This window comes from Kogia breviceps, chromosome 3, assembly GCF_026419965.1.
Source record: "Kogia breviceps isolate mKogBre1 chromosome 3, mKogBre1 haplotype 1, whole genome shotgun sequence".
Lineage (NCBI taxonomy): Eukaryota > Metazoa > Chordata > Mammalia > Artiodactyla > Physeteridae > Kogia > Kogia breviceps.
The window spans coordinates 29,131,899-29,155,012 of NC_081312.1; the positions used below are offsets into that span (position 1 = coordinate 29,131,899).

The 23,114-nt window shown below is 52.1% G+C and overlaps 2 protein-coding genes across 14 annotated transcripts in view; one reads left to right on the forward strand and one right to left on the reverse strand.

Annotated features, from left to right (window-relative positions):
• NUMB (NUMB endocytic adaptor protein) overlaps positions 1-7,069 on the forward strand; it is a 183,321-nt gene extending 176,252 nt beyond the window's left edge. For all 13 annotated transcript variants that reach the window (XM_067028188.1, XM_067028190.1, XM_067028195.1 and 10 more), the window contains 2 exons: positions 1,296-1,445; positions 4,977-7,069. In XM_067028188.1, the coding sequence (XP_066884289.1) occupies positions 1,296-1,445; positions 4,977-5,692 (866 nt within the window). In that variant the 3' untranslated portion in view covers positions 5,693-7,069. The remainder of the gene's footprint in view (positions 1-1,295; positions 1,446-4,976) is intronic.
• A 1,843-nt stretch (positions 7,070-8,912) lies between these two features.
• The window catches only part of PAPLN (papilin, proteoglycan like sulfated glycoprotein), a 33,927-nt gene continuing 19,725 nt past the window's right edge, over positions 8,913-23,114 (reverse strand). Inside the window, exons 16-28 of the mRNA XM_067028182.1 lie at positions 21,196-21,276; positions 20,777-21,032; positions 19,651-19,771; positions 19,198-19,312; positions 17,716-18,193; positions 16,810-16,947; positions 16,550-16,674; positions 16,116-16,269; positions 15,347-15,484; positions 14,522-14,649; positions 14,305-14,413; positions 11,823-11,989; positions 8,913-9,454 (exon numbers count right to left, since the gene is read on the reverse strand). Of these exons, the coding sequence (XP_066884283.1) occupies positions 9,270-9,454; positions 11,823-11,989; positions 14,305-14,413; positions 14,522-14,649; positions 15,347-15,484; positions 16,116-16,269; positions 16,550-16,674; positions 16,810-16,947; positions 17,716-18,193; positions 19,198-19,312; positions 19,651-19,771; positions 20,777-21,032; positions 21,196-21,276 (2,195 nt within the window). The 3' untranslated portion in view covers positions 8,913-9,269. The remainder of the gene's footprint in view (positions 9,455-11,822; positions 11,990-14,304; positions 14,414-14,521; positions 14,650-15,346; positions 15,485-16,115; positions 16,270-16,549; positions 16,675-16,809; positions 16,948-17,715; positions 18,194-19,197; positions 19,313-19,650; positions 19,772-20,776; positions 21,033-21,195; positions 21,277-23,114) is intronic.

Sequence of the window (23,114 nt, forward strand, 5' to 3'; positions counted from 1 at the left end):
GAGACATGTTGAGCTAGTGCTATAACAGAATCTGAGGAAGCTCTGTCTCAATAGGGCACTCCTACTGCTGGTGGTACAAAAGTACAGAGAGTTAAGTTCGTTGATGGATAAAACTCAGCCTAAGGAACAGTTAAACTAGATGATTACTGAGGGTCTTTCCACCTCTCAACTCCTGTAAAAACTGAAAGTCCAGATGCTTCAAGTACCTCATTTTCAGTCTCCCTCTGGAGCAGATGGGAAACAAAAACGATTATCCTCTTTTCACAGTTGAGCAAACAGAGGTTCAGCACATATAATTAGCTCTCTCTGTGACACAGAAGTATCCCAGCATCAGTTTTTTTGTTTTGTTTGTTTGTTTATTTATTTTTGGCTGTGTTGGGTCTTCGTTGCTGCATGCGGGCTTTCTCTAGTTGCAGCGAGTGGGGGCTACTCTTCGTTGAAGTGCGCAGGCTTCTCATTGTGGTGGCTTCTCTTGTGGCGGAGCACGGGCTCTAGGTGCATGGGCTTCAGTAGTTGTGGTACACAGGTTCAGTAGTTGTGGCTCAGGGGCTCTAGAGCACAGGTTCAGTAGTTGTGGCGCACGGGCTTAGTCACTTCATGGCATTTGGGATCTTCCCGGACCAGGGCTCGAACCCGTGTCCCCTGCGTTGGCAGGCAGATTCTTAACAACTGCGCCACCAGGGAAGCCCCCCAGAGTCAATATTAAGAGCAAAGCCTCTGGAGTCCTGGACCTCGGTTCACTTTTTCATGTTATCACAGCTCAGGTACTTGGTACTTTGGAGAAAAATGAGAGTGATGACATTGTCATAGTTTATTACAGAGAAAAGGACTGAGCACCCACTGGTGCCCCTGACTTTAACCCATTTTTTGACAAGAGTCACTGGAGGGTTACAGAACTTAACTCAGACCACAGCCTTGGGACCTGGTCGGAAGGCAAACAGGTTGTAGATGTCTTCCAGAAAGATCTTACTGACTGAACATCTTGGCACAAAAAGAGAATAGCAGGTTCTCAGCAGTGTCACACAGGAGAGGAAATAAGGAAATCTGGGGATTTGCAAGGGAGGAAGATAGACCTTAGTACAGGAATTGTTATCATTTTATACCTTCTCATGTGAAAAGCCAGTGAATAGTGGTCAGGAGATTTTTTGAAGCTGCTTTTATATCCCCACCTGACAGTTGAGTCTTCTCCTTCCACAAATGAAAGATTCAGTGTAAAGTGCCACCTTGTGTGATCCTATTCTGTTTGGGGGATCGTCCCACTTTTCTGTCTGAGCCATCTTCTGTTTGTCTTGCAGTGCCAGAGGCAGAAGGGGAAGCGGAGAGTATCAGCTCCCTGTGCTCGCAGATCGCCAGTGCCTTCAGCACACCCTCCGAGGATCCCTTTTCATCCGCCCCAATGACCAAACCAGTGACAGTGGTGGCACCACAGTCTCCTGCCTTTCAAGGTTGGTGCCCACTTAGCCTGCTCACCTGTTCTCTTTGAAACTAGTACTTTTATGACACTGCTCACTAACTGTAAGTTGGCATTCTGAGCTTCCCAAGACTTGGTCATACCCACCAATTTCCCTGTTTGATGTTATCTCAGAATCGTTAAATTTCCCTATTTGATAGTGTCTTTCTGCTTTGTTCCCCTTCCTGTGTCCTGAGATGTCTGCATTTGTCATTTTGCATGTACCTACCCATCTGTCATCCCATTCTATCAGGAGCATCTATAGTCCCAACCCACTGCTTTATTTGCTACTTAACTGTTAAGAGTCAGAGTATCTAGCCAGTTGTCCAGAAACAGCAGTCATCAGAGTTGGTTCTAGCCTTATGCGTTCTTTAGCACAGTGGTTCTCAACCTGGGGTGATTTTTGACCCCTCAGGGAAAATTTGGTATCCATTAACTGGAGACATTTTTGGGGTTTCGCAATGTGGTAGCGGGTGCTTACTGTTGACCTCCTGGTAGAGGCCAGGGATGGCAGTAAACATCCTTCAGTGTACACAATAGCCACCCTCACAACAAAGAACAATCTGGCCCAAGATATCAGTGGTGCCAAGACTGGACTCATCTAGTCTCTATCCTGTCACAGGAGGCCCATAAAGAAAAAGGTACTTCAGTTCATTTCATTTTCCATAACAAGTATCCTAAAATTAGCCATTGTGGCATTGAAGAATTAGTAAAAGTTGTTGTTTTCAGAGATACTGAATTAATAGTTGGTATTGACTCAAAGGTCAGCAAAGAGTCTATATAACTTAAATTACAGACTTTTAGAATTTGAGCTCCTATAATTGATCTGTCTTCATTTCTTTTGGGAGAGAGCTCAGAAAAAGTTTTGCTGTAGAGACGTTTTTTGCCTGCTTTTATTGAAAAGCTACAGCATGCTTTTCCTCTAGGAGGGAGTCTCTTTTTTTAAAAAAAACCTTAATAGTCATGGGCACCAAGTGGGTTTTCATTTCATCTAACAAATATTTATACTACCAATAATAATAGGCGCAATTTATTCGGTACTTAGCACAGTGTCTGCCACATACATCATGGTAAGGACTCATGCATTTTTTTCATCTCATTTAATCCTCACAACAACCCTTTGAGGTAGGCATCACAGATAAGGAAAATTAGGCTCAGAGAGGTTAAGTAAATTGCCCAAATCACACAGCCAGGATTTAAACCCAGGTCTTTCTGAATATATTTCCTGTTATATTCTACTTACTCTGTGCCTATTTACAGGGCAGTGGGTGTACAAAACTGAATAGAATATAGTCCTTTCCCTGCCTTTAAGGGACTCTCAGTGTGTGGATAAACTAATCTTTTAGGCAAGCCCTGGGTAAATCACACCAATGCCATAAGCATAGTTGCTGAGTCCTAAAGAGGGACTGATTGGTGTAGGGCAGGAGAAGGTGCCTGCTTGTCTGTTCCATATGAAATATTGAGAGCTAGTCTAAGAAATAGAAAGTGATGGAATAGATGTCTGGAGTAAAGGAGCAAGGGTTAGGAGATTTTAATAAAGGGAGACAGGAAAGAATAGTAGGTGCCTTGTGATATTACAAACATCACTGAGGAGAAAAAAACCTTTAAAAAAGATGAAATTAATTCTGTAGCAAATTAAAAAATCATTAAGCATATGAAAATATATACCAAGTTTGATTTTTCTCATCTGTAATATGGGGGTTTTGAGAGAACTAATTGAGATGATGCACACTAAAGTACTATTAGCATAGTGCCGAGCACATAATAAGGAATTATTGTATTTAACCATTGTTGTTATTGTTGGCATAATTTGATCTTTTGGAATAGTGGTAGGAGAAGAAAATACTTTATATCATTATGCCAAAGGCTAAGCTGTATCTTAGAATAATTAGATTTTTTCCTGCTTGTAATACAAAGCAGCTCTGTTCAACTTAATTTGAAGTTGTTTTTCTAGTCTTCATTTCCTCTCTCTCCATACACATATTTTCCTAAAAGAGTCATACAACTTCATCAGTACACCCATTTTAATTACAGCCTCTAATTCCCTCTTTGCCAAAAGGTTTGTGTATCCATTGCAAATGGCATGGTTATCCCAACACCAACTTTTCTTTCTTATCTGTTCCACCAGTATTGCACATTGGCCTGACTGACAGGGCGCCTGTACACCCTGCATGAATTTAACTCCATTGGTGTTGTCTGCTCCCATTGTAGCTAATGGCACTGACTCAGCCTTCCATGTGCTTGCTGCTAAGCCAGCCCATACTGCTCTAGCACCCGTAGCAATGCCTGTGCGTGAAACCAACCCTTGGGCCTATGCCCCTGATGCTGCTAACAAGGGAATTGCAGCTACACATTCGGGTAAGGTGACCACAGATGGTGGTGAGGATTCTGGGATCAGATAAGTGACCCTTGTTCAAAAATCAGCCATTTAGCTGAGTGGGAACCAGGGAGGAGTCCTTTTAGGGAAAGTATAATCCCTCTTGGAAATAAACTACTACTAAGAAAGGATGGTGTCACAGACATAGAGAACAAACATATGGATACCAAGGGGGCAAAGGGATGAATGGCGAGATTGGGATTGACACATACATACTACTATGTATAAAATTGGTAACTAATGAGAACCTACCGTATAGCACAGGGAACTCTACTCAGTGCTCTGTGGTGACCTAAATGGGAAGGAAGTCCAAAAAAGAGGGGATATATATATATATGTATGTTTGATTCACTTTGCTGTACAGCAGAAAATGACACAGCACTGTAAAGCAACAATACTCCAGTTAAAAAAAGAAAAAAGAAAAAAAGAAAGGATGGTGTCAGAGAGGAACTAAAGAGGTTAGGTTGACAGTTCTTAGGACTATAGAACCACCCATAGAGCTTCATAATATCCAGATTCCTGGGCCCTACCTCAAGAGAGCGTATCCCTGGATGTGGATCCGTGGCCGTGCCTGTAGTAAGAGACGACTCTGGCTCTTAAAATGGCAGGCCTACAAAAAAGGCTACAAAAAGCACCGTATATTTGCTTTTCTATACTTTCTAGTTTTTCTATAATGAACATTTATTAACAAAAAAAATTTTTAATAGTATTAAAGGCAGTTCACCAGGAAGACAACATATGTCTGGAAGCCAGGAAGGGGCCACAAATTACGGCACCAAGTCGCTGGTTATTTTCTTTTCATTCTGTTAGAGCAGAAAGTAAATTACCTCAGGCCCCTTAGAGTACGTGCAGGCCACAGCAACGGTGGGGATGGGTTCTGATGCCAGCCAGCAGCCTTGGTTTGATGCAGTTGAGCCATATCTAGCAGCTTCTCAGTGTGGCTGAGATAGCCACATGGTCTCATGGGTTCTCCCTGTCCTACCGCAAAACCTGGTAATAGAGACTTTCCTCCCACCTACCAAAACCACAGAATATCCCACTGGGGGTCTTGTTCCATGTTAGGCTCATTCAAATAGCCAGGATTATCCGGTGAAGAAAGAAGCCCCTAATAATTCTGATTCTCTCCTCTCTTCTTCTCGTTGGTTCCAGGGACCGAGTGGGGTCAATCTTCTGGTGCTGTCTCTCCAGGTCTCTTCCAGGCTGGTCACAGACGCACTCCCTCTGAGGCCGACCGCTGGTTGGAAGAGGTGTCCAAGTGCGTCCGGGCTCAGCAGCCCCAGGCCTCAGCTGCCCCTCTGCAGCCAGTTCTCCAACCTCCTCCGCCCAGTGCCATCTCCCAGCCAGCGCCACTTTTCCAAGGAAATGCATTCCTCACCTCTCAGCCTGTGCCAGTGGGTGTGGTCCCACCCCTGCAGCCAGCCTTTGTCCCTGCCCAGTCCTATCCTGTGGCTAACGGGATGACCTATCCAGCCCCGAATGTGCCTGTGGTGGGTATCACTCCCTCCCAGATGGTTGCCAACGTGTTTGGCACTGCAGGCCACCCTCAGGCTGCCCAACCCCATCAGTCTCCCAACCTGGTCAAGCAGCAGACATTCCCTCAGTACGAGACAAGCAGTGCTACTGCCAGTCCCTTCTTTAAGCCTCCTGCTCAGCACCTCAACGGTTCTGCAGCTTTCAATGGTGTAGACGATGGCAGGTTGGCCTCAGGAGACAAGCACACAGAGCTTCCTGCAGGCACCTGCCCAGTGGATCCTTTCGAAGCCCAGTGGGCCGCATTAGAAAGCAAGTCCAAGCAGCGTACTAACCCCTCCCCCACCAACCCTTTCTCCAGTGACTTACAGAAGACTTTTGAAATTGAACTTTAAGCAGTCCTTATGGTTTACGTATTTTGTCTGTACTTAGGCAAGGGCAGAGGGTGGAGGTCAAAGGAGCAAAGGGGACTTTGTGTTCCCAGCCAGTATGCTTTTCACTAATCCCAAAGGTCCCCAGGAGCATGTCCAGGCATAGAGTGCTGAAGGGGTGATTGAAAAAAGTGGAGAAAACCATTCCTAGAGAAGAGCTGTCTTGCAGTTAGACTAAAGAAGTTAAAGGAAATGTTACCCTCTGCCCCCCTCTTCCTCAGCCCCTCACAAATCTCTGGCAACAGAGAGGCAGAAGTATCTGAACAGGAACCTGTATTCAAAGCACATTTACTGGAATATAAAACACAACAGGAAGCAAAACGATCTCCCTTTTGTTTTTCAGGCCATTCACCTGCCTCCTCTCTCAGTACTGGCCTGTCTTAAAGATCAAAAACAGGGTGGCCTGTGCTTGGGCTGGGGACAAGAGGCAGGCTGTGCTGCCAGAATTCCCAGGAGGGCGCATCAGGAGCCACTCAGCAGAGCTATATTTTAGGGGTAAAGTTGAGCTTCCATTTTGAGTAAGAATAAATATTATAAATATATATCAAAAAGCCAAAATCTTTATTTTTATGCATTTAGAATATTTTAAATAGTTCTCACTATTAAAAAGTTGTATGAGTTGTAAGTAATCTTGCCAAAGGTAAAGGGTTAGCTGTAAGAAATTGTACATAAGATTGATTTATCATTATGCCTATTGAAGTAAAAAGAGGAAGGGTTGGAAGTTGCAGACGGGATCCCTAGCTTACGTGGTATCATTTACTGTAAGTAGCACATTGCAACAACAATCATGCTTATGACCAATATAGTCAACTAGGTTGTAGTTTTAAATAGAGTGAGCAGTATTGTCCTGGTTTTAAACCTATAAAGAAATTCTAATGTCATTATTTTAATGGAATCAGTCTAAATAGAGAATATGTATTTTCTTCTTATATTGCTGCAGTTTCCTTATGTTAATCCTTTACTTTAACACTAAGGTGACAATGACATAATCATATCCATAGACAGGAACACAGGTTACTGTGTTGGTTTGTCGTGTAGGTCTTGGTGGGTTTTGCTTTGTCCTTTAAGTTTTGTTCCCACAAGTTTTGTGGGGATGGGGGTTCTAGTTTTATTAGCGCTGCGTGTGCGTGTGCATGTGGGTGTGTGTGTCCATCCCTCTCCCTTGCGGTGAGCAGAACATCCTATTTGCCAGTTGCAGCCACTTGACCTCTGGTAACAACGTGAGATCCCATCTCATTTTTACTTTTGAACGTTGGCCTTACAATCAAATGTAAGTTATATATATTTGTACTGATGAGAATTTATAATCTGCTTTAACAGAAATAAATGTTCGTGGTAGAAGCTTCTGGCCATGAAGGGCTATTCTTTCCCCTTTTCTTTATTAGCAAGTGAGTTTTGGTTCTTTTTGGTCTTGTCCTGTCTCCATTCTACTGCCGCCACAGATCTCTAGGTTGATGATGGCTAGAAAATCTTTCACTGGGACTAGTACATTCTTAAAATTCATATTTGTATCCACACTTCAGGCTTTGGTTGTTCCTAAGCGCATCTCTGATGTCAGATTCTTCTTGCTCAAAGTGCAGACTTCAACCTGGCAGCTGGTTAGAGATACAGAACCTCAGCCCACCCCAGACCTAGTAATCAGAATCTGCATTTTTAACAAGATTCACATTCTGAGAAGTAGGGCTGGAGCAGTGATTTCCAACTTTGAATACATATTAGAATCATGTGGGAGATTTTTAAATCCTCATGCCTGGCCCATACTCCAGACCAGTTAAATCAAAATTTCTGGGGAGTAGAACCCCAGGTTCAATTTTTTAAAAAAGCTCCCAGTATGGAAGAAGGTTGAGAACCACTGGTCTAGACTGAGTTATACTCTCACCTCTAACCTTACCCCACTACTCTGTGACTAGTTCCAAGGAGAGCTAGCTGACCTCAAACTCACCTTCTGAAGTGTGTCACAAGTTTGCCAAATACTAGTTTAACTAAAGAACAGGGGAGTCCAAGAAAGTAGCCCTTATTTTCCAATTTCTACAGCAAAACCAGTCATGGTTAGGGAAAGGGATGCACCTCAATATTTTTTTTAAATGAAAAGAAAAAAAGACATGTGCCGCCACATTTCTTTTGTTGAATGAGAGGTAGACCAAGAAGTAGTATCACTCACCCATGATGCAGCTGTTTGTCTTTCTTGTGTCCCAGAAAAACCTGTTACTAGGCCCAGCCAGTCCTCTGGAGGATGTATAGAAGGCTAAAGTGGAAAGAAACTCGGAAACTCACTGAAACCAGGCCTCTTGATTTAGCAAGGAACTAAGAGGCTCCAAGAGAAGAATGACCTTTTCCAACTCAAACCATTTCTGAAACCACTTCCCTGTATTACATCGCCCGCCCCTCCATTGGTTCCCCCCCACCCCATCCTGCTGGTGCTGTTTTTTTATAATAGTGTTTTTGTTTTATTTACTTATTTATTTTTGGCTGAGTTGGATCTTTGTTGCTGCAACGCAGGCTTTCTCCAGTTGCAGCGAGCGGGGGCTACTCTTTTTTGCGGTGCGCGGGCTTCTCATTGCAGCGGCTTCTCTTGTCGCGGAGCACGGGCTCTAGGCACACGGGCTTCAGTAGTTGTGGCTCGCGGGCTTAGTTGCTCTGCAGCATGTGGGATCTTGCTGAACCAGGGCTCAGACCCGCGTCCCCTGCACTGGCAGGCGGATCCTTAACCGCTGCACCACCAGGGAAGCCCAACAGTCTGGTTTTTATCTGGCAGCAAGTATTTTGCGTCAGAGATTCCGGCTTGAGGAGGAGAGGCTCCTTGTTGATCACTGCACCTAACAGGCCCACCTACTCCATGCAGGTGTGAGATGATCCTCATGGCTTGGCTTTGCATGTCTGCCTCGGGAGGAGGGCTCCAGCCTCTTGATGAAAGGAAGGAGCTTTTCTAGTTCTTTCATACTCAGGTAATGATGCAGTGGCTGCTCTTTCATCCCAAATCCCTATACCGAGCCTTTTACTTATATTCCACCTCGTCGACAGTTTTCACAAACATCAAGCTGTTAATAGCCATACGCACAGATGGGATTTGAAGCTGGTTGCTATACTACCTAGAAGGGCGAGAGAGACTAGAGCAATAAACCGCTGTTTGGACCCCAGATGAGACCTAGTTCTAGCAAAGTATACTTGCCTGACACAACAGGAGTAGTGTTCCCATAGAAGATAGGTATTAACTTTGAGATTACACACCTCCCCACACAGCTTTAAATGAAGTGAGAACCCTGGTAGCTTCCTTTAAAACACAGTGAACTGATCCTGTATAACAGATTATAGAGGGAAGTTGTAAAGTGAAGGGTGTCCTTATCCAAATAGATGCTGCTTCTTGACAACTCAGCAGGCGCGTGTGGTACGTCAGAGAAGCAAGCACTGCTGGGACTACAGAGGGAGGCTGCCGCTGGTGCTCAACAGCCAGAGCGGCTCTGAAGAGGCCAGTCTCCGGAGGAGAACTCCCTTGGCCAGCCAGACAGGGGAGATCGCGAGCCTGTCTTCCCTTCTCCCAGCCCTATGAGTTGTATCCTTGCTGCCAGATGGGCTGAGCGGGAGGCTGGACACGGGAGCAGCTGGCACAGCAGAAGCTGGAGTAGTACTCATTGCCGCAGAGCTGGGCCTGCAGGATCAAGTCACAGTTGGCCAGCTCCGGCTGGTCGACGCACTCCCTGCCGGGCTCCCTCGGCGCGGCGGCCAGTGCTGCGAGACAGCGGGGGAGAGAGAGTGGTAAGAACGCTCTGTGTAGGCTGAGAACTCTGCCCTACCATTTCATTTCGTTTCATTTCCCTGAAAGGAAAGTGCCGTCACTCTGTAACCTCGTGACACCTGTATGTACAGCTATGGGAGGGCTCTCAGCTTCCACTGTCACTGGCCTCACTTCAGCATGCAGTGGTCCTCCCCTTCTTTTGCAGCTTCCGCCCGGTGCACAGCCCATCACAGACTCCCAAATATTGACTGCCTGGACGATTAAACATCTCTGGAAGTTAACCCCCTGCCCTGACCATTGAGACCCGAAGAGCTGGACGACACTGTTGCAGCCTCTGGATGGGGCAGAAGAGAGCAGCGTCAGCCCTAAGCACAATTTTGAGTTGGCAAAGGCTGTGCTCTCTCTTTCACTGCTGGTTTCCTCCTACCTCAAAAGTTTTGTGCCTTCAGTAGCCCCGGCTTAGTCACTTAGTTCCCCATCTTTCTGATTTTTCCCCTTCCCCCAGAGGCAGCAAAGAATATTAGGCAAGGTGACAGGAGGACAGGCTGTGAACTGTGGCACTGATACTACATCGAGCACAAAGCACTGGTTGCCTCCCCCTCTGAATTTACTGGAAGCTTCGGTATCTTATAAATCCCTGTGAGAGTTTCATCCTGCTGCTTCATCTTAGCACTGAAGTGGCCTTTTCTTTCTGGAAGGGGCTCTCATGACTCAGCTTGGCTTAGGCCTGAGCAGCACCTCCTTAAAGTCACCTCATGGGGCTGGGGATGGCCTGCTCCATGCCCTCTCCCCTGCTTCCTCCCAAAATACAACTGAAAGACCAAACCTAACAAGTAGACAGCTGTATAAAGGCTTGGTTTATCGATAATACAAGAGTACAAACTACTTATATTTACATAAAGAGCAAGCCATCTGTGCCTATTCTTAAAAATCGTAACTTTGGTATCAACTTTCTCTCAGCCATTGCAGCCCTTGGACCGGTCACGGCCAGAGGTGAGGAGGTGCTGGACTTGCTGGTGAAGCACGCTGGTTGCCTGGGCGCCATCATGGCTCTGCCACTTCTAGCCGGGGCTCTCTGGGCAAATTAATATTACTTAAGCTCTCTGTGTCTCAGCTTTCTTATCTGAAGTGGAGATGATAATAGCACCTGGGGCACATAGTAACCATGGCTAGAATGTGAGCACGTAACTGTTTTGCCCCATAGCCCCATAGCATTCCCACTCACTTAGAAAAGTGTGACACCCCCCCCACACTATGTTTTAACCCTACAATATTTTCTGTTTCTCACCCTAAACTTTTAGGCAAAAAGCTTGAGAGGTCTTCACAGTAGAAGTATGTCCCTTACACCAGAGTGTGACTAGCTCAAGGCCCCCCACCCTGATTTGAACACTGCAGTCCCAGCATGCCACCAAACCACGAATAGGGCACAGTGAGACAGCCTCAAGCAGTGAAATGCTACAGAAAGCTTAAATGGGTGACAGCAGATAACATGCAGCCTAATCGACAGAACAACCACTGTTAAAGGAGGGAGGGAGATAACTTCTCATCAAGAAAGGTCCCCTCCGCCGCCCACACACAAAAAAAGTAAGATTAGCAACGCTCATTTAACAGGGCGGGAGAAAGGTAGCTGGACTGAGGCCATAGTGTCCTATCCAGGAAGGCAGTCACGACACACCACATCAGGAGCCCCGTCAAACGTCAGCATCAACCAAATTTCTGAGTACAGTTTAGCTTCCCAGGTAGCGATGTCTTTAGCTAATCACAAACATGCCCATCTGGATCCTTCTAACAGCTCTCCTTCTCACATAAATCTGCCTTCTGGCCTGTCTCAAGTCTCGTAAGTTTGGTAAATACGCAGACAAGGATCTATTTGCTGGGCAGGACAGAGGTGAAAAGTGGCCCCTGCAGGACGGTGCTTTGGCCAAGGCAACGCCTTCACGCAGGCACGTACTCCGTCACTGAGTCTCTGAGCACCTGGTGATGCCGAGCACCGCGCTGGGCCGTCGCCGTCTGAAGGAGCTCACGGACTGGAAGCCCACTGTCAGTCCTGCTCACTAAGCAACATTTCTACCAGACTTCAACCTCTAGCCTGGCCCATTCCTGCCTCAGCCCCACAGACAGGAGGCAGCCAGGCCTGACCATCCAGGCTGACCAGCACGGAAAGGCCCTGGCAGTTCTCTCCCAGGGCTGTTTCAAGCCCCATGACAACTGGCCTGCTCCAAGTCACACTACCAGGAACTGGCAAGGTGAGGCAGGATTTGGAGTTGAGTCCCTCGGACTGCAGAGCCTGCCCCCTCCGCATTCTGCAGCAGGCAGCCAGCTCTCGAGGACAAGCAGATGCCTGGAGTAGGCCTTCCTTACCTGGTGGGACCACCTTCACCTCGGTGCTGCGGCTGACCGCCTGGCTTCCACGGTAGGCGCTGCACGTGTAGGAGCCCTCGTCCCTGGCCCGCAGGTTGTGGATGAGCAGTGTGCCATCCGGGGACTGGTGGACACGGTGGCCATCGGCCCGCACCGGCAGCCCGTTCCTGGAGGGGAGAGGACGCTGGGAGAGCTGTCCAGGCCCTCATCTGCAGGCCCTGGGAAGCTGTGCCAGCCCTCCCGGGGCCAGGGGGAGGAGGTGATCCGAGGCCGCTCCAGAGCCAACGACTCCCTCTTCGCGGCCCCTCACCTTAAGGAAGGGATGGGTCTGGTACCAAGATGGTAGACCAGCATCGCCAAAGCAAAATACCTCGGAAGTGAAGTGGACTCACACCAGCTGATCTAAGTGACTGTAGATCTGCCCCTTATCCCCACAGGAGTCTCACTCTCCCTCTTTGTGTTGTTCCTCTAAGCAGCAGGATGAAGGACATGAGCATCCCTGCCTCCAGGGAGGTGGGGCAGGGTGCAGGTGGTAGGGGAGCCTTCCCTAAGGAGGACAGCTGGCCGAGGCCTGACCTGAGGGTGAGGAGGAGCAGCTGGCTGACAGGGAGGACACGGGGACTCGGGGGTTTGAAGGAAGGCCATGGCCGGAGCGAGGAGAGTGGGCGTGGAAGTGCGCACGGCTCCGGTCAGGAGTCTGGACCAGATCCTGGGGGTAAGCGAGGGGTGTGAGCTAGCAGGACTGACAACGCCACGTGTGCTTGGGAAGGATCACCAACCGCAGCGTGGGGCAGGGACAAGCCCGAGGGCAGAGGCCAGGTGAGTGGCTGCCGCAGGTGTGCACACAGGTTGACGAGACAGTAAAGCAAAGGGACCTGCGTGAGGGTCAGAGGTGGGGGAGAAGAAGAGATGAAGGGTAGCAGGTTCCTAGCTTAGTTACTGGGCAGTGGTGGTGCCCCTCCACCGTGGGGAGATCCAGGGCAGGATGAGGAGTGAATGGTGAGGTTATTTTCCCCCATTTCGCATTTTGGGTGCTGTGGGACACCACAGGCATCAGATTTGAAGTCTGGACCCAGGTAGTGTGTCAGCACTGATGGTCCTGGAAACTTCATGTCTACAGGGCTACCCAAGGTGAAGTTAGAGAGAGAAAAGCCGAGGACTGAGGACCAAGGACAGACCTTAAGGTACACTAGCCTCTCACAGAGAGGGATGTGATGAGCGGGCCAGGAAAACAGAAGCAGCAGCCGGAGTAGTAGGAAGGAGACTGCAGGTCATGTGGGACTGAGTCTGTTCAAGGACTGAGGAACAGGGAGGTACTGGTGACCTCGGTCAGGGCAGTGTCCCTGGCATGGGGGTGCGGGGGTGGAGGAGAGGCCCCGGGGCAAGGGCTGAGCTGCCAGCAGGGAGGTGAGCAGACTGAGACAATGTAAACAGCCGTGCATGAAGGGGAGGAGATCTAAGACCCCACTGCAGGGAAACACTGGGTCAGAGGAGGGTGTGTTTATGTTTGTTTGTTTTGAAGAGGGGTGTCCTGAGCATGTTTGCTGCTGGGAATATCCAGGCCTGATAGGATAATCACAGCCACAGCTGATCAGGGCAGGGCCGGCTGAGAGCACCAGCTGAGAAGCCTGCAGAGGCTCCCACCACCTTCCCTGGCATCAAGGCCACAGAGAGGCAGCCAACCTCCGTGACGCTCACCGTTCCTGCCAGTGTGTGGGCCCATTCCCATCCTGGCATCGTCGCTCCAATACTCACCCTTGAGGCTTGACCAAGAACATCCTTCCCTTCATCCATTCTCCCAGACGAGACAGCCTCACCCCACTGTGCACAGACGCACTTAGGGCAAACCTCTGGAGCCTGGGGGACACAGGGCCATCTCCTGCCTGGGAGTTTCTGGGGGCCTCAGATTACCCCAGGATCCCCAGAGCCTAGCCTAGTCCTGACATATTGCAAGGAGGAAGTGGGCAAAAAAACCACTGAATGAATAAAAGACCAACAGATTTGGGGTAAAAGACCACTGAAGTCCTCAAAGCTGTGTGCAGCCCAGGGTTGCTCAACACCAGTGGAGATTCTGTCACCCAGGAGACATTTGGCAACATCTGGAGACTTTTTATTGCCACGACTTGGGAGGGAGTGCCACTGGCATCTGGCGGGTAGACGGCCTGGACGCTGCTAGAGGTCCTCCAGCGCACCCCAACAGGCAAACATGTCAGCCCAAAATCTCAATAGTGCCGAGGTTGAGAAACCCGGGGTAGCCCAACAGAAAAGAGCAGTCCCAGGGGGCTTCCATGTGTCGGGGTGAGGGCCCTGTGGCCCCTTCCCTGGCATCAGGCCAGGAGGCGGGAGTGGAAGGATGAGGGGTGGGGGCGGTGGTGACCGCAGCATCCTGCAGGGAGGTGGACCCCCTCTGTCTGGGCTGTACCACCTCAGGTTCGAGGGTACGAGGGCCCGAGGGCCAGGCCTGCCTGGAACAGAGCCTTACCTGGACCATCTGATGTTCACGCTTTCGCCCGCCACCGCACACAGCAGCCTGGCCGTGTCACCTTCTGGCACCATCACCGTAGAGGGCAGCCCTGTGATTGTCAGCTCCCCTGGGCCCAAGGAGGGGGGCACTGTCAGCCACCACGCCCATCCTGCCCCACCTGACCTCAAGAGGCCACCGGCCACACTCACCCTCCCGCTCGGGACTGCCGCCTCACCCAGAACTCTGAGCTGGACCCAGCGCTGGTCTCGGTCCTGCCCGTTGACTGCAACACAGGTATAGAAGCCTCCATCTTCCACAGCCACGCGGCTGATGACCAGGGAGCCGTCGGACTGCAGCTGGTGTCTGGGGGCCAAGCACAATCAGGCGTCCCCACCCCAAGGCGCCCGGCAGGGGGCAGGAGAAGCAGGATCTTCCGTCCCCTGGTGAGAGGCTGAGCAGCCCCTGCTGTCAGTGGGATCTGACCAAGGGCCAGTCAGCCTCAGGCCCTCAGGCCCTCCAGCTGCTGGCACTCTCCTTAAAGATGCCTGACTTTAGAGCCTGAATAAACAAGTCAAGTTTTCTGATACAAAATAATTCTGGTTTGGGTTTCTAGTTTTTGCTACACTTGTTTACTAGGCTCAGTCCTGGCTCTACCACTTAGGAGCTGTGTGGTGTTCGGCTTGTGCGTATCAAATGGGTATAAAATAGCACCCACCTATTTGGTCTCCTCCTCTGCAGATCATACAGAGGAGAAAAGCCTCACCGCGGAACGGGCTCAACAAAGGTGAGCCCTCGTGATTACAGCCGGAAGTATGTCTGCCTCCGTTTCCTCGCTTAGCTGTCACCTCTGTTAGCAGGCCCTGACTTCTGTCCGCTAACCACACTCCGGAAAGGCCCAGAGACCCAAATGTGGTCTGCCCGAGGAGCCTGACACCACAGCTCCAACCCTCAAGGGGCCCTGGGGTCCTGCTCAGGACCAAAGGGCACCTGCAGCTCCCTCCCCCAGCGGGGGTGCGGCTGGAGGCCGGCCAGGAGGGAGGGGAAAGGAGCTGAAACGAACCTGGGAGAAGAGAGGGGCTGCCCGTCTCTCTGCCACTCGACGCTTGGGGATGGGACGCCCTCGGCATGACAGGTCAGCCGGATCTGCTGGCCTGGATGGGCCTCCACCACCCCAGGCTGGTGCCGGTCCAGACGCAGCCTGCAGAGCAAGCACCCCACGGCCGTGAGGGGGTCCCTGCCACTGCCTCTCCCCCACTCCCACCCATACCAGGGAACGGGACCTCCACACAGCCTCGTGGGCCCCTTCCCCGTCTCCAGCCAGATTCCGCTTCCCAACATCACCCCTTTGTTCCGGTTGGGACATCTGGGACCAGCTCTAAAAGACACCTGTGGCTTATCTCACCTCCCCACCCAGAACCTCCGACTGTCCCCCCGCCACCCACCCTGCGCGTCTGCCTCCAGGTCCTTGAATTGGGCACCCCCAGCTCTCTGCGTCCCCTCTGTAAACTGCTTTTCTTCAAGGCCTTCTCAGGCCCTCTAGCTGCCGGTGTCCTCCCCTCCCTTGGCTCCTGAGGCCTGGGCCAGGCCCCGGCTCAGTTCCCCACGGCTCGGGGTGGTGGGCGGGGTCCCCTTCCTCCTCCAGAAGCTGAGCTCGGGGAGCCATGCTTCCCCAGCCCTCCCCCTCATAGACCCCTGAGCAGGGGCCAGCAAGCCTGCTCACAGCACACGCTGGCCTGGGACCACCCACCCTCCCCCCACTCACCAAGACCTCCCCTAACCCTGGCCTCAGTGGGGCAGACCAAGAGCGGGACATCACTGCACAGTGTTACCTGCTCGTGGGCCGTGGGTGCGAGGAGGAGACGGCCCCCCGGACCCCAGAACTGCCCCCTAGGCTGGGGTCCCTAGGACTGTGGCCCTGGGCTGGGTCCCTGGCCTGAGGGAAGTGCCTTGGTTCAGCCTCAGGAAGCATGGCCACGTCACCCCCTGTTATGAGGCCAGGAGAAGCAAGGGGTGAGCTGTGGGGAGAAGGGGGTGGAAGGAAGGGTGGGCCATGGGGCCGGTGGGGGACCAATGGAGAAATGAGGGCCAAGAGGGGCAACACATCTGCCCCAGCCCAGCGGAGCGTGTGGTCCCTGCCGCCAGGAGGCCCTGGCCCAAGGAAACACTAGTCCTCCAGTGTGGAGGCCCCCGGCCCAGGCCCTCCCGGCCGGTACCCCACCCCGGGGCCCGTGAGAACCCACTGTGGGAGGGTGGGGACAGAGACCTGTGATGCGAAGCTGGATCTTCTGAGAGTCACGGTCTGGCCTGGTGCTGCCACAGCTGTAGGTGCCAGTATCTTCTGCCCGCAGGGGGCTGATGACCAGGGAGCCATCGGGCTGCAGCTGGTGCCTGAATGAAGAGAGGGCGCTTGAGCTCTGGGGTCCTGAGGCAACAATGAGCCTGGCTCCTACAAGAGGTACCGTTGCCCCGCACTCACCAGCCCATCCCAGGAGATCAGAGGGGCTGTGCAGGCTGCACACACACCTGGCAGAGGAGATGGGCTGCCCGTCTTTCTGCCACCTGGCATGGGGGTCCAGGGAGCTGTCATCTGGGCAGAAGAGCCGCACCAGCTGTCCCAGGGCCGCCTGTATCAGGGAAAGCTCCGAGCCTGCCAGGGTGATTCTGGAAAGGTGGGAGGGAGGGTCTGCATGAGTGCCGGGACCAGGGACTTCACCACACAGAAAGCTTGGTGCCCATCCCGTCCTGGGCACCTGTGGGGCCAGAGGGTCCCAGGGGAAGCCAAGCTCCAGAAACCCGAGGACTCAGGAATCCACCCTCCCCCACCCCCAATATCCCCAGGCATTGCTACCTCAACCTGTTCCTGCAAGAGCACAGAATAGGCACAGAGCCCAGGGATGGAGAGGTTGGGAGAGAAGCAACACCAGGTTCATGTGGGGGGCTAAACACATGCCTGATCCTTTGGAATTCAAAGTTTTGTTTTATTTTGTTTTTAATCTTCCCAAATCTCATTAATATGACAGTCACAAGACTAACAACAAATGAGACCCACATTAAACCTATGAGATCACATCACCATTTTACAGGTCAAGAAACTGAGGCTTCAAGAATTTGGATGACTTGCCAAAGGTCATGAAGCTCATAACCTAGGCCTCAACTAGACAGGCCCTGGGCTGTACCGGCAAGATCTGCTGGAGAGTCCAGGCACCACCATCCACCGACTGCCTGACCCTGAGCAAGTCTGTCTCCAAAGCCTGAGCTTCCCCATCTGTAGAATGATGGTAGCAAGGCCCTCCAGTCTGGGCTGTTTGGGAGATTCCAAGTTAGGGATGGAGGGGGGCCCAGCTGACCTCAGGGTTTTAGCTCCAAAAGGCTCAGCCCTTGGGCCTGGGTCCCTAATCCCCCATCCCACCTGGGGAAGGTGGGCCTCACCTATAGGAGGAGCTGTGGGAAGGTGGCGCTGGTGGTCCTGTGTCTCCGCCCAGTCCAGGGGCACTGGGCCCAAGCTCCTGGCCCTGGGGCCCTTCTCCAAAGGCCTGTCTGTGGTCCACGGCCCCCGACTTAGGCTCTTGATCTCGCCACCAGAAGCCACCGGAAGGCAAGGGCTTTCTCTGGACCACAGGCCCCGTCCCGTGCCGGCTGGCCTCCTGCTGGCCCCCAGGACCGCTGCCGCCACTGTCTCTATGGGTGCTTTGGCCAGAGGCCCCGGGGTCGTGTCGGCGGGGGCCATGTTGGGGTCCCCGGCAGCTGCTCACACATTCCTCCTCTGAGGCAAAGTTATTAGCGTTGCCATGGCAGCCGCCATACCAGAAGCGATTACACTGGCCCACGGAGGCGACGAAGTACCAGCGGGCGGCCCAGTCCCTGCAGGAGCCATGGGCGCTGGGCAGTAGGCACCGCACGGGGTACACTGAGGGGGCAAGGAGGACGCAGGTCACCGAGACCCAGTAATGAAGCTGCAAACGCTGCCCAGGACGTAGGAGTGAGGCCCTTCCCAGGGTATGGAGCACATCTACACTGGACCCCCGACCAGCCCTGGGGACAGTCTGTTCACTGCCCCGACCTGCCCTGGGCTGGGAACCCAGCAGCCTCCAGAATCATCCCCGTCCACCTCCACCCCCAGAACTAGAGCCGTCCAAAGGTCAGGGCCGTGAGCTCCCTGGACAGCCTCCCTCATGCTCTTCCCCACCTGACCCAGGCCCCAAGGGCTCACACAGAGCAACCCCAGGGGCCAAACCTGGCTGTGCTTAGCTCACGATGAGGACCCAGCCCTGAGCCCCCAAAGGCCTGTGAAGATGCCCAGTTAGGGGCCCACCCTTGTTCCCAGGGCCCTTCACCAGCTCTGAACCTTCTCCAGCCCCCAGCCTGCCCAGAATAATCGCCCTCCTCCTAGGCACAGCCTGCCCCCTCTCCGCATTCAGACGTGACCACGCTGGCCCCTGCTTGAAGCCCATCCACGTGCCCAGCCCCCTGCAGACTCAGCCCACCAGCCCACCTGGCTTCCAATGTCCCTGTGATGGTCCCTGGCGCTCCACCCATGCACCCCACCCTCCCACCACACAGCCCTCCCTCCAGGACTCATCCCAGGCAGGGTGGGGACATCCCATCCATCCCAGCCCTGACCACCCTGTCTCTGGAGGGGGCTGAGCCCGTGGGCAGCACGGCCTTCCTTCTCTGTGGAATCCCCACCGACAACTCTCCCCGACTCCCACAAGCCACCAGGCGGCGACAAGTGCAAACTGTTGGACACGATAATAATCTGGCACCGTTCTCTGGCCTGGCACCTAGTAGGTGATTAGTAAGTATTTGTGGAAGTAAAGAGCAATAACCAAGGCGGCAGGAAGGTTCCTGGCTCTGGGTGGGGGGGGGCCAGAGCCTACCCACTAGGAAGGACAGGAAGGGGAAGCCACTCACTGTAGCTGGGCTGGCCCACACAGCCTTCCCCAAGAGGGCCCACCGCAGAGGCCATGTTGTCGTAGCAACAGCCGAACTGGGAGCCCCGGCACTCACTGGGCTCATTTTGCTGGGCCTGGGGAGGAAGCCCAAGGTTGGGAAGTTGGAAATAGGTCTGGCTCTTGGCGGGAACTCTAGGCTGCCAGGCGGAGGACGGCAGGAAGAGGGACAGAACTGTGAACACATGCACCATAACCCCAGCCCTGGAGGCCAGGAGAATGTTGGCTGAACCCCCCCAGCTCCAGCCCAGGCCTGTCGCTGAAGCCCTCCCTATGCCCTCCAGGGGCTGGTCCAGGCCAGCCGCCTTCAGGGACCTCCTTTCTCCAAGGCTAAAGCTGCAAAGAGCCTGGGTCGCAGTGGCACTGAGCAGGCTTGGGGGCTGGACTCCTGCCCCTCACGTGACCAGACACTTACTGTGGAAGCCACCTCTCTGGACCGTGGCCTGCTCCCGCTGTTGTCGCGTCCATAAGAGCTCGCACAGCCAGCCTGGTGGGGCCCCTCAGCCACAGACACCCCGTCAGGACAGCACCCGAACCTAGACAGACATCACACAGCCCTCCCCTCACCACCCAGCCCTGACCCCCACCCCTACCAGGGACCTTGAGCTTCCTGCATCCCAGGGTCCAGGGCTCTGAGGCTCCCTGAGCCAGGGGCTGACTGGGTGAAGATCCGCGTGGGAGACGGGTTGTCCGGTGTGCAGGGAGAACCATTTTGTGAACCCCAGTCTCTGCCATGTCCACTGACCGCTTAGAGGCTCCCAGTGAGGGCAACAGGAAAACAATAAGCAGAGCTGAACCCTTAATAATTGAGAGATCTTCAACTCACACAGCCCACCACAAAACCGAGTGGAAAATTCACCTGAACCTGCCCAAATACCAGGTTCCCAGGGAGTTTTTACAAAATGGCAGCAGTTGGGCCATGGGGCAGAAGAGGGTGTCAAGGGAGCCCACCACTTTTTTCACCTCCACCAACCAGGAGCTGGGAAGGAAGGTGACAGAAGGAACATATCAAAGCACCTTCTATGTGCCAGGCACCATGTGATTCGTTTCAGCCTCACAGGAACCCCAGTCAGTGGCTGTCACTGTTCCAAATTCTCAGCAGAGAAAGCCAAGATCAAAGAGGTTAATAACTTGCCCCAAGTCACCCAGCACGCAGCTGGTAAGTGGCTGAGCTGAGAATTACCCCCAGGCTGCTGGTCGAGGAATCTCAGCCCTTAGCACCACAGCCCCTGAGGCAGTGGGGGCCTGTTTTGGATGGGAGAGCTAGAATCATAGCCCACTTGCCCTCCCAGAGCCTCAGGCTACATCTCAACAGGCTGACTTCTGCAGAGAAAGCGGGGCTTTTGCCCACAGCCGGCACGTTAGAGAGCTCAGCGAGAGGAAGCCAAGCCCTCGGTTTGGCGCTACCAGGGCAGCTCAGCCTGGCGCTCTGCTAAGCCACCCCACGCCCTCTCCGAGCAGAGACACTGCCCGTGCATCGGACACACCCCCTGAACACACACCTTCCCTCTTCCACCTGGGGAGAAGGAAGAGGCACCCACCTGCTCTGCTGACATGAGGCCCCCGGGCAGCCTTGCCACTGCGGCCCAAGAGACGCAGTGTGGCCATCGGGGCAGCACCCATGGGGGCTGTGTCTGCAGTCACGGGGCCCCAAGCCAGACCGCAGGGGCTGCTGGTGTGAGGAGTGCCGCAGAGATGGTGTTGGGCCCGGGGCTGGCAGGTGTGGGCTCTGGTTGCCTCTGGGGTTACCCCGAGCTGAGGGTTGCTCCTGGGCTGCCCACCACTGGTCTCTGAAATCTAGAAAGAAGAGGAAGCAAAGGTCATGTGATGTCTCCACCTGGCTCCTCACCCTCCGTGTCCACATCAGACCCACCTCTCCCCATCCCCCCAAACCACCTGCCGCCACCCTCAACCTCCACCTCAAGGGCCCGGGGCTGGGGGCTTCCACTGAGCTTCTCACCTGAGGCGGGGGCCTCCTGCGGGCCCAGAGACATCCACGGGTTCCTGGGGCTGGTGTGCATGTCCTGCACGCTGGGGGCTTCTGCAGGGAGCCGGGGCAGTCAGGGTGCAGAGGGAAGGCCACCCCCACCAACATCTGCTCCCACCCCACTACTCAGGCAGGACCTGGGGATCCCAGGACAGCAGAAGGAAAAAGGAGCAGACTTGTGTTTGTGTCAACACCTTTCCCAGGTTTCAAGAGTCTTTAACTGCATAGAAAATGCTCATGTTACGTGTTCAGAAAAAGGAAAAGCCACATGTAAAATTAGCGTTTATGTTTGATCCCAATGACATAAAACAAAAAATGATACACAAACATTTTTAATTGGACTGATGAAAAGACAAACAATCCAATTTTTAAATGGGCCAGGAACTTGAACATATGCTCCTCCAAAGAAGACACACAGATGGCCAACAAGCACATGAAAAGATGCTCCACATCATCAGTCATTAACAAAACGCAAATCAGAGCCATGAGGAGACACCGTTTCGTATGCACTAGGATGACTCTAATCAAAAAAAGACTGAAATAACAAGTGTCGGCGAGGATGTGGACAAACTGGAAACCCATGCACTGTTGGTGGGAATGTAAAATGGTGCAACACTGTGGAAACAGCCTGGCAGTTCCTCAAAAAGTTAAAGGGTGTTACCATATAGCCCAGCAATTCCACTTCTAAATATATACGCAAGGGAATTGAATATACACACCCACACAGAAACTCCTACATGAATATGTTCATAGCAGCATTATTCATTATGGCTAAAAGGTGAAAACAATCCAAATATCCATCAACAGACAAATGGATAAACAAATTGGGTACGTCCATATAATTGAATGTGACTTAGCCGTAAAAAGGAATGAAGTGCTGATGTATGCCACAACTTGGATGAACCTCAAAAACATTTTGCTAAGTGAAAGAAGGCAGATGCAAAAGGTCTGCTCTTCTTTTTATCTGATATATCTAGAATTGGCAAATCCATAGAGACAGAGAGCAGATCAGGTGACCCGGGAAGGGGACTAGGGTTAACGGGGAGTGATTACTTGATGGGTACGGGGCGCCCATACGGGGTGATGAAAATTTTTGAAACTAGAGAGTTGGTCGTTGTACAACATTATGAACACAACAAATAAGAGCACACTGTCTATCTGGACTTCCCTGGTGGCGCAGTGGTTAAGAATCCGCCTGCCAGTGCAGGGGACACGGGTTTGAGCCCTGGTCTGGAAAGATCCCACATGCCGTGGAGCAGCTAAGCCCGTGCGTCACAACTACTGAGCCTGCGCTCTAGAGCCCACGCGCCTAGAGCCCATGCTCTGCAACGAGAGAAGCCAGCGCAGTGAGATGCCCGCGTGCCGCAACGAAGAGTAGCCCCTGCTCGCCACAGCTAGAGAAAGCCCGTGCACAGCAACGGAGACCCAGTGCAGCCAAAAATAAATAAATAAATAAAAACAGCGCACAGTATACGTTAAAGTGGTTAACTGTGTTATTGATTTTCACGTCAATTTAAAAAATTCCATATTAAAAACAATTGGATTAATAGATGAGGGGATAGAGAGCAGATGATGAAAAAGTAATTACAGCAAAATATTGATTGTGAACTTGATGGTGGGCACGTGGCTGCTCACCACACAGCTCTTCAACTTCCCTGTGTGATCCAAATTTCTGTCTCTTGTCCAGCTTAGTAAACTTACTAAAAATCATGAACTGTACCATTAGCATGGGTGAACTCTACACTGTATGATGTTTAAACACCTCAATATTAAGTTCTTAAAAAGATTTTCATCACGAAATATTAGAGAAAAAATGCAAAAGGCTGAGTAGATAAAATTAGGATAATAGGAATGTTTTAAAATGATACCCAAAAGAATACTAGCAGGACACC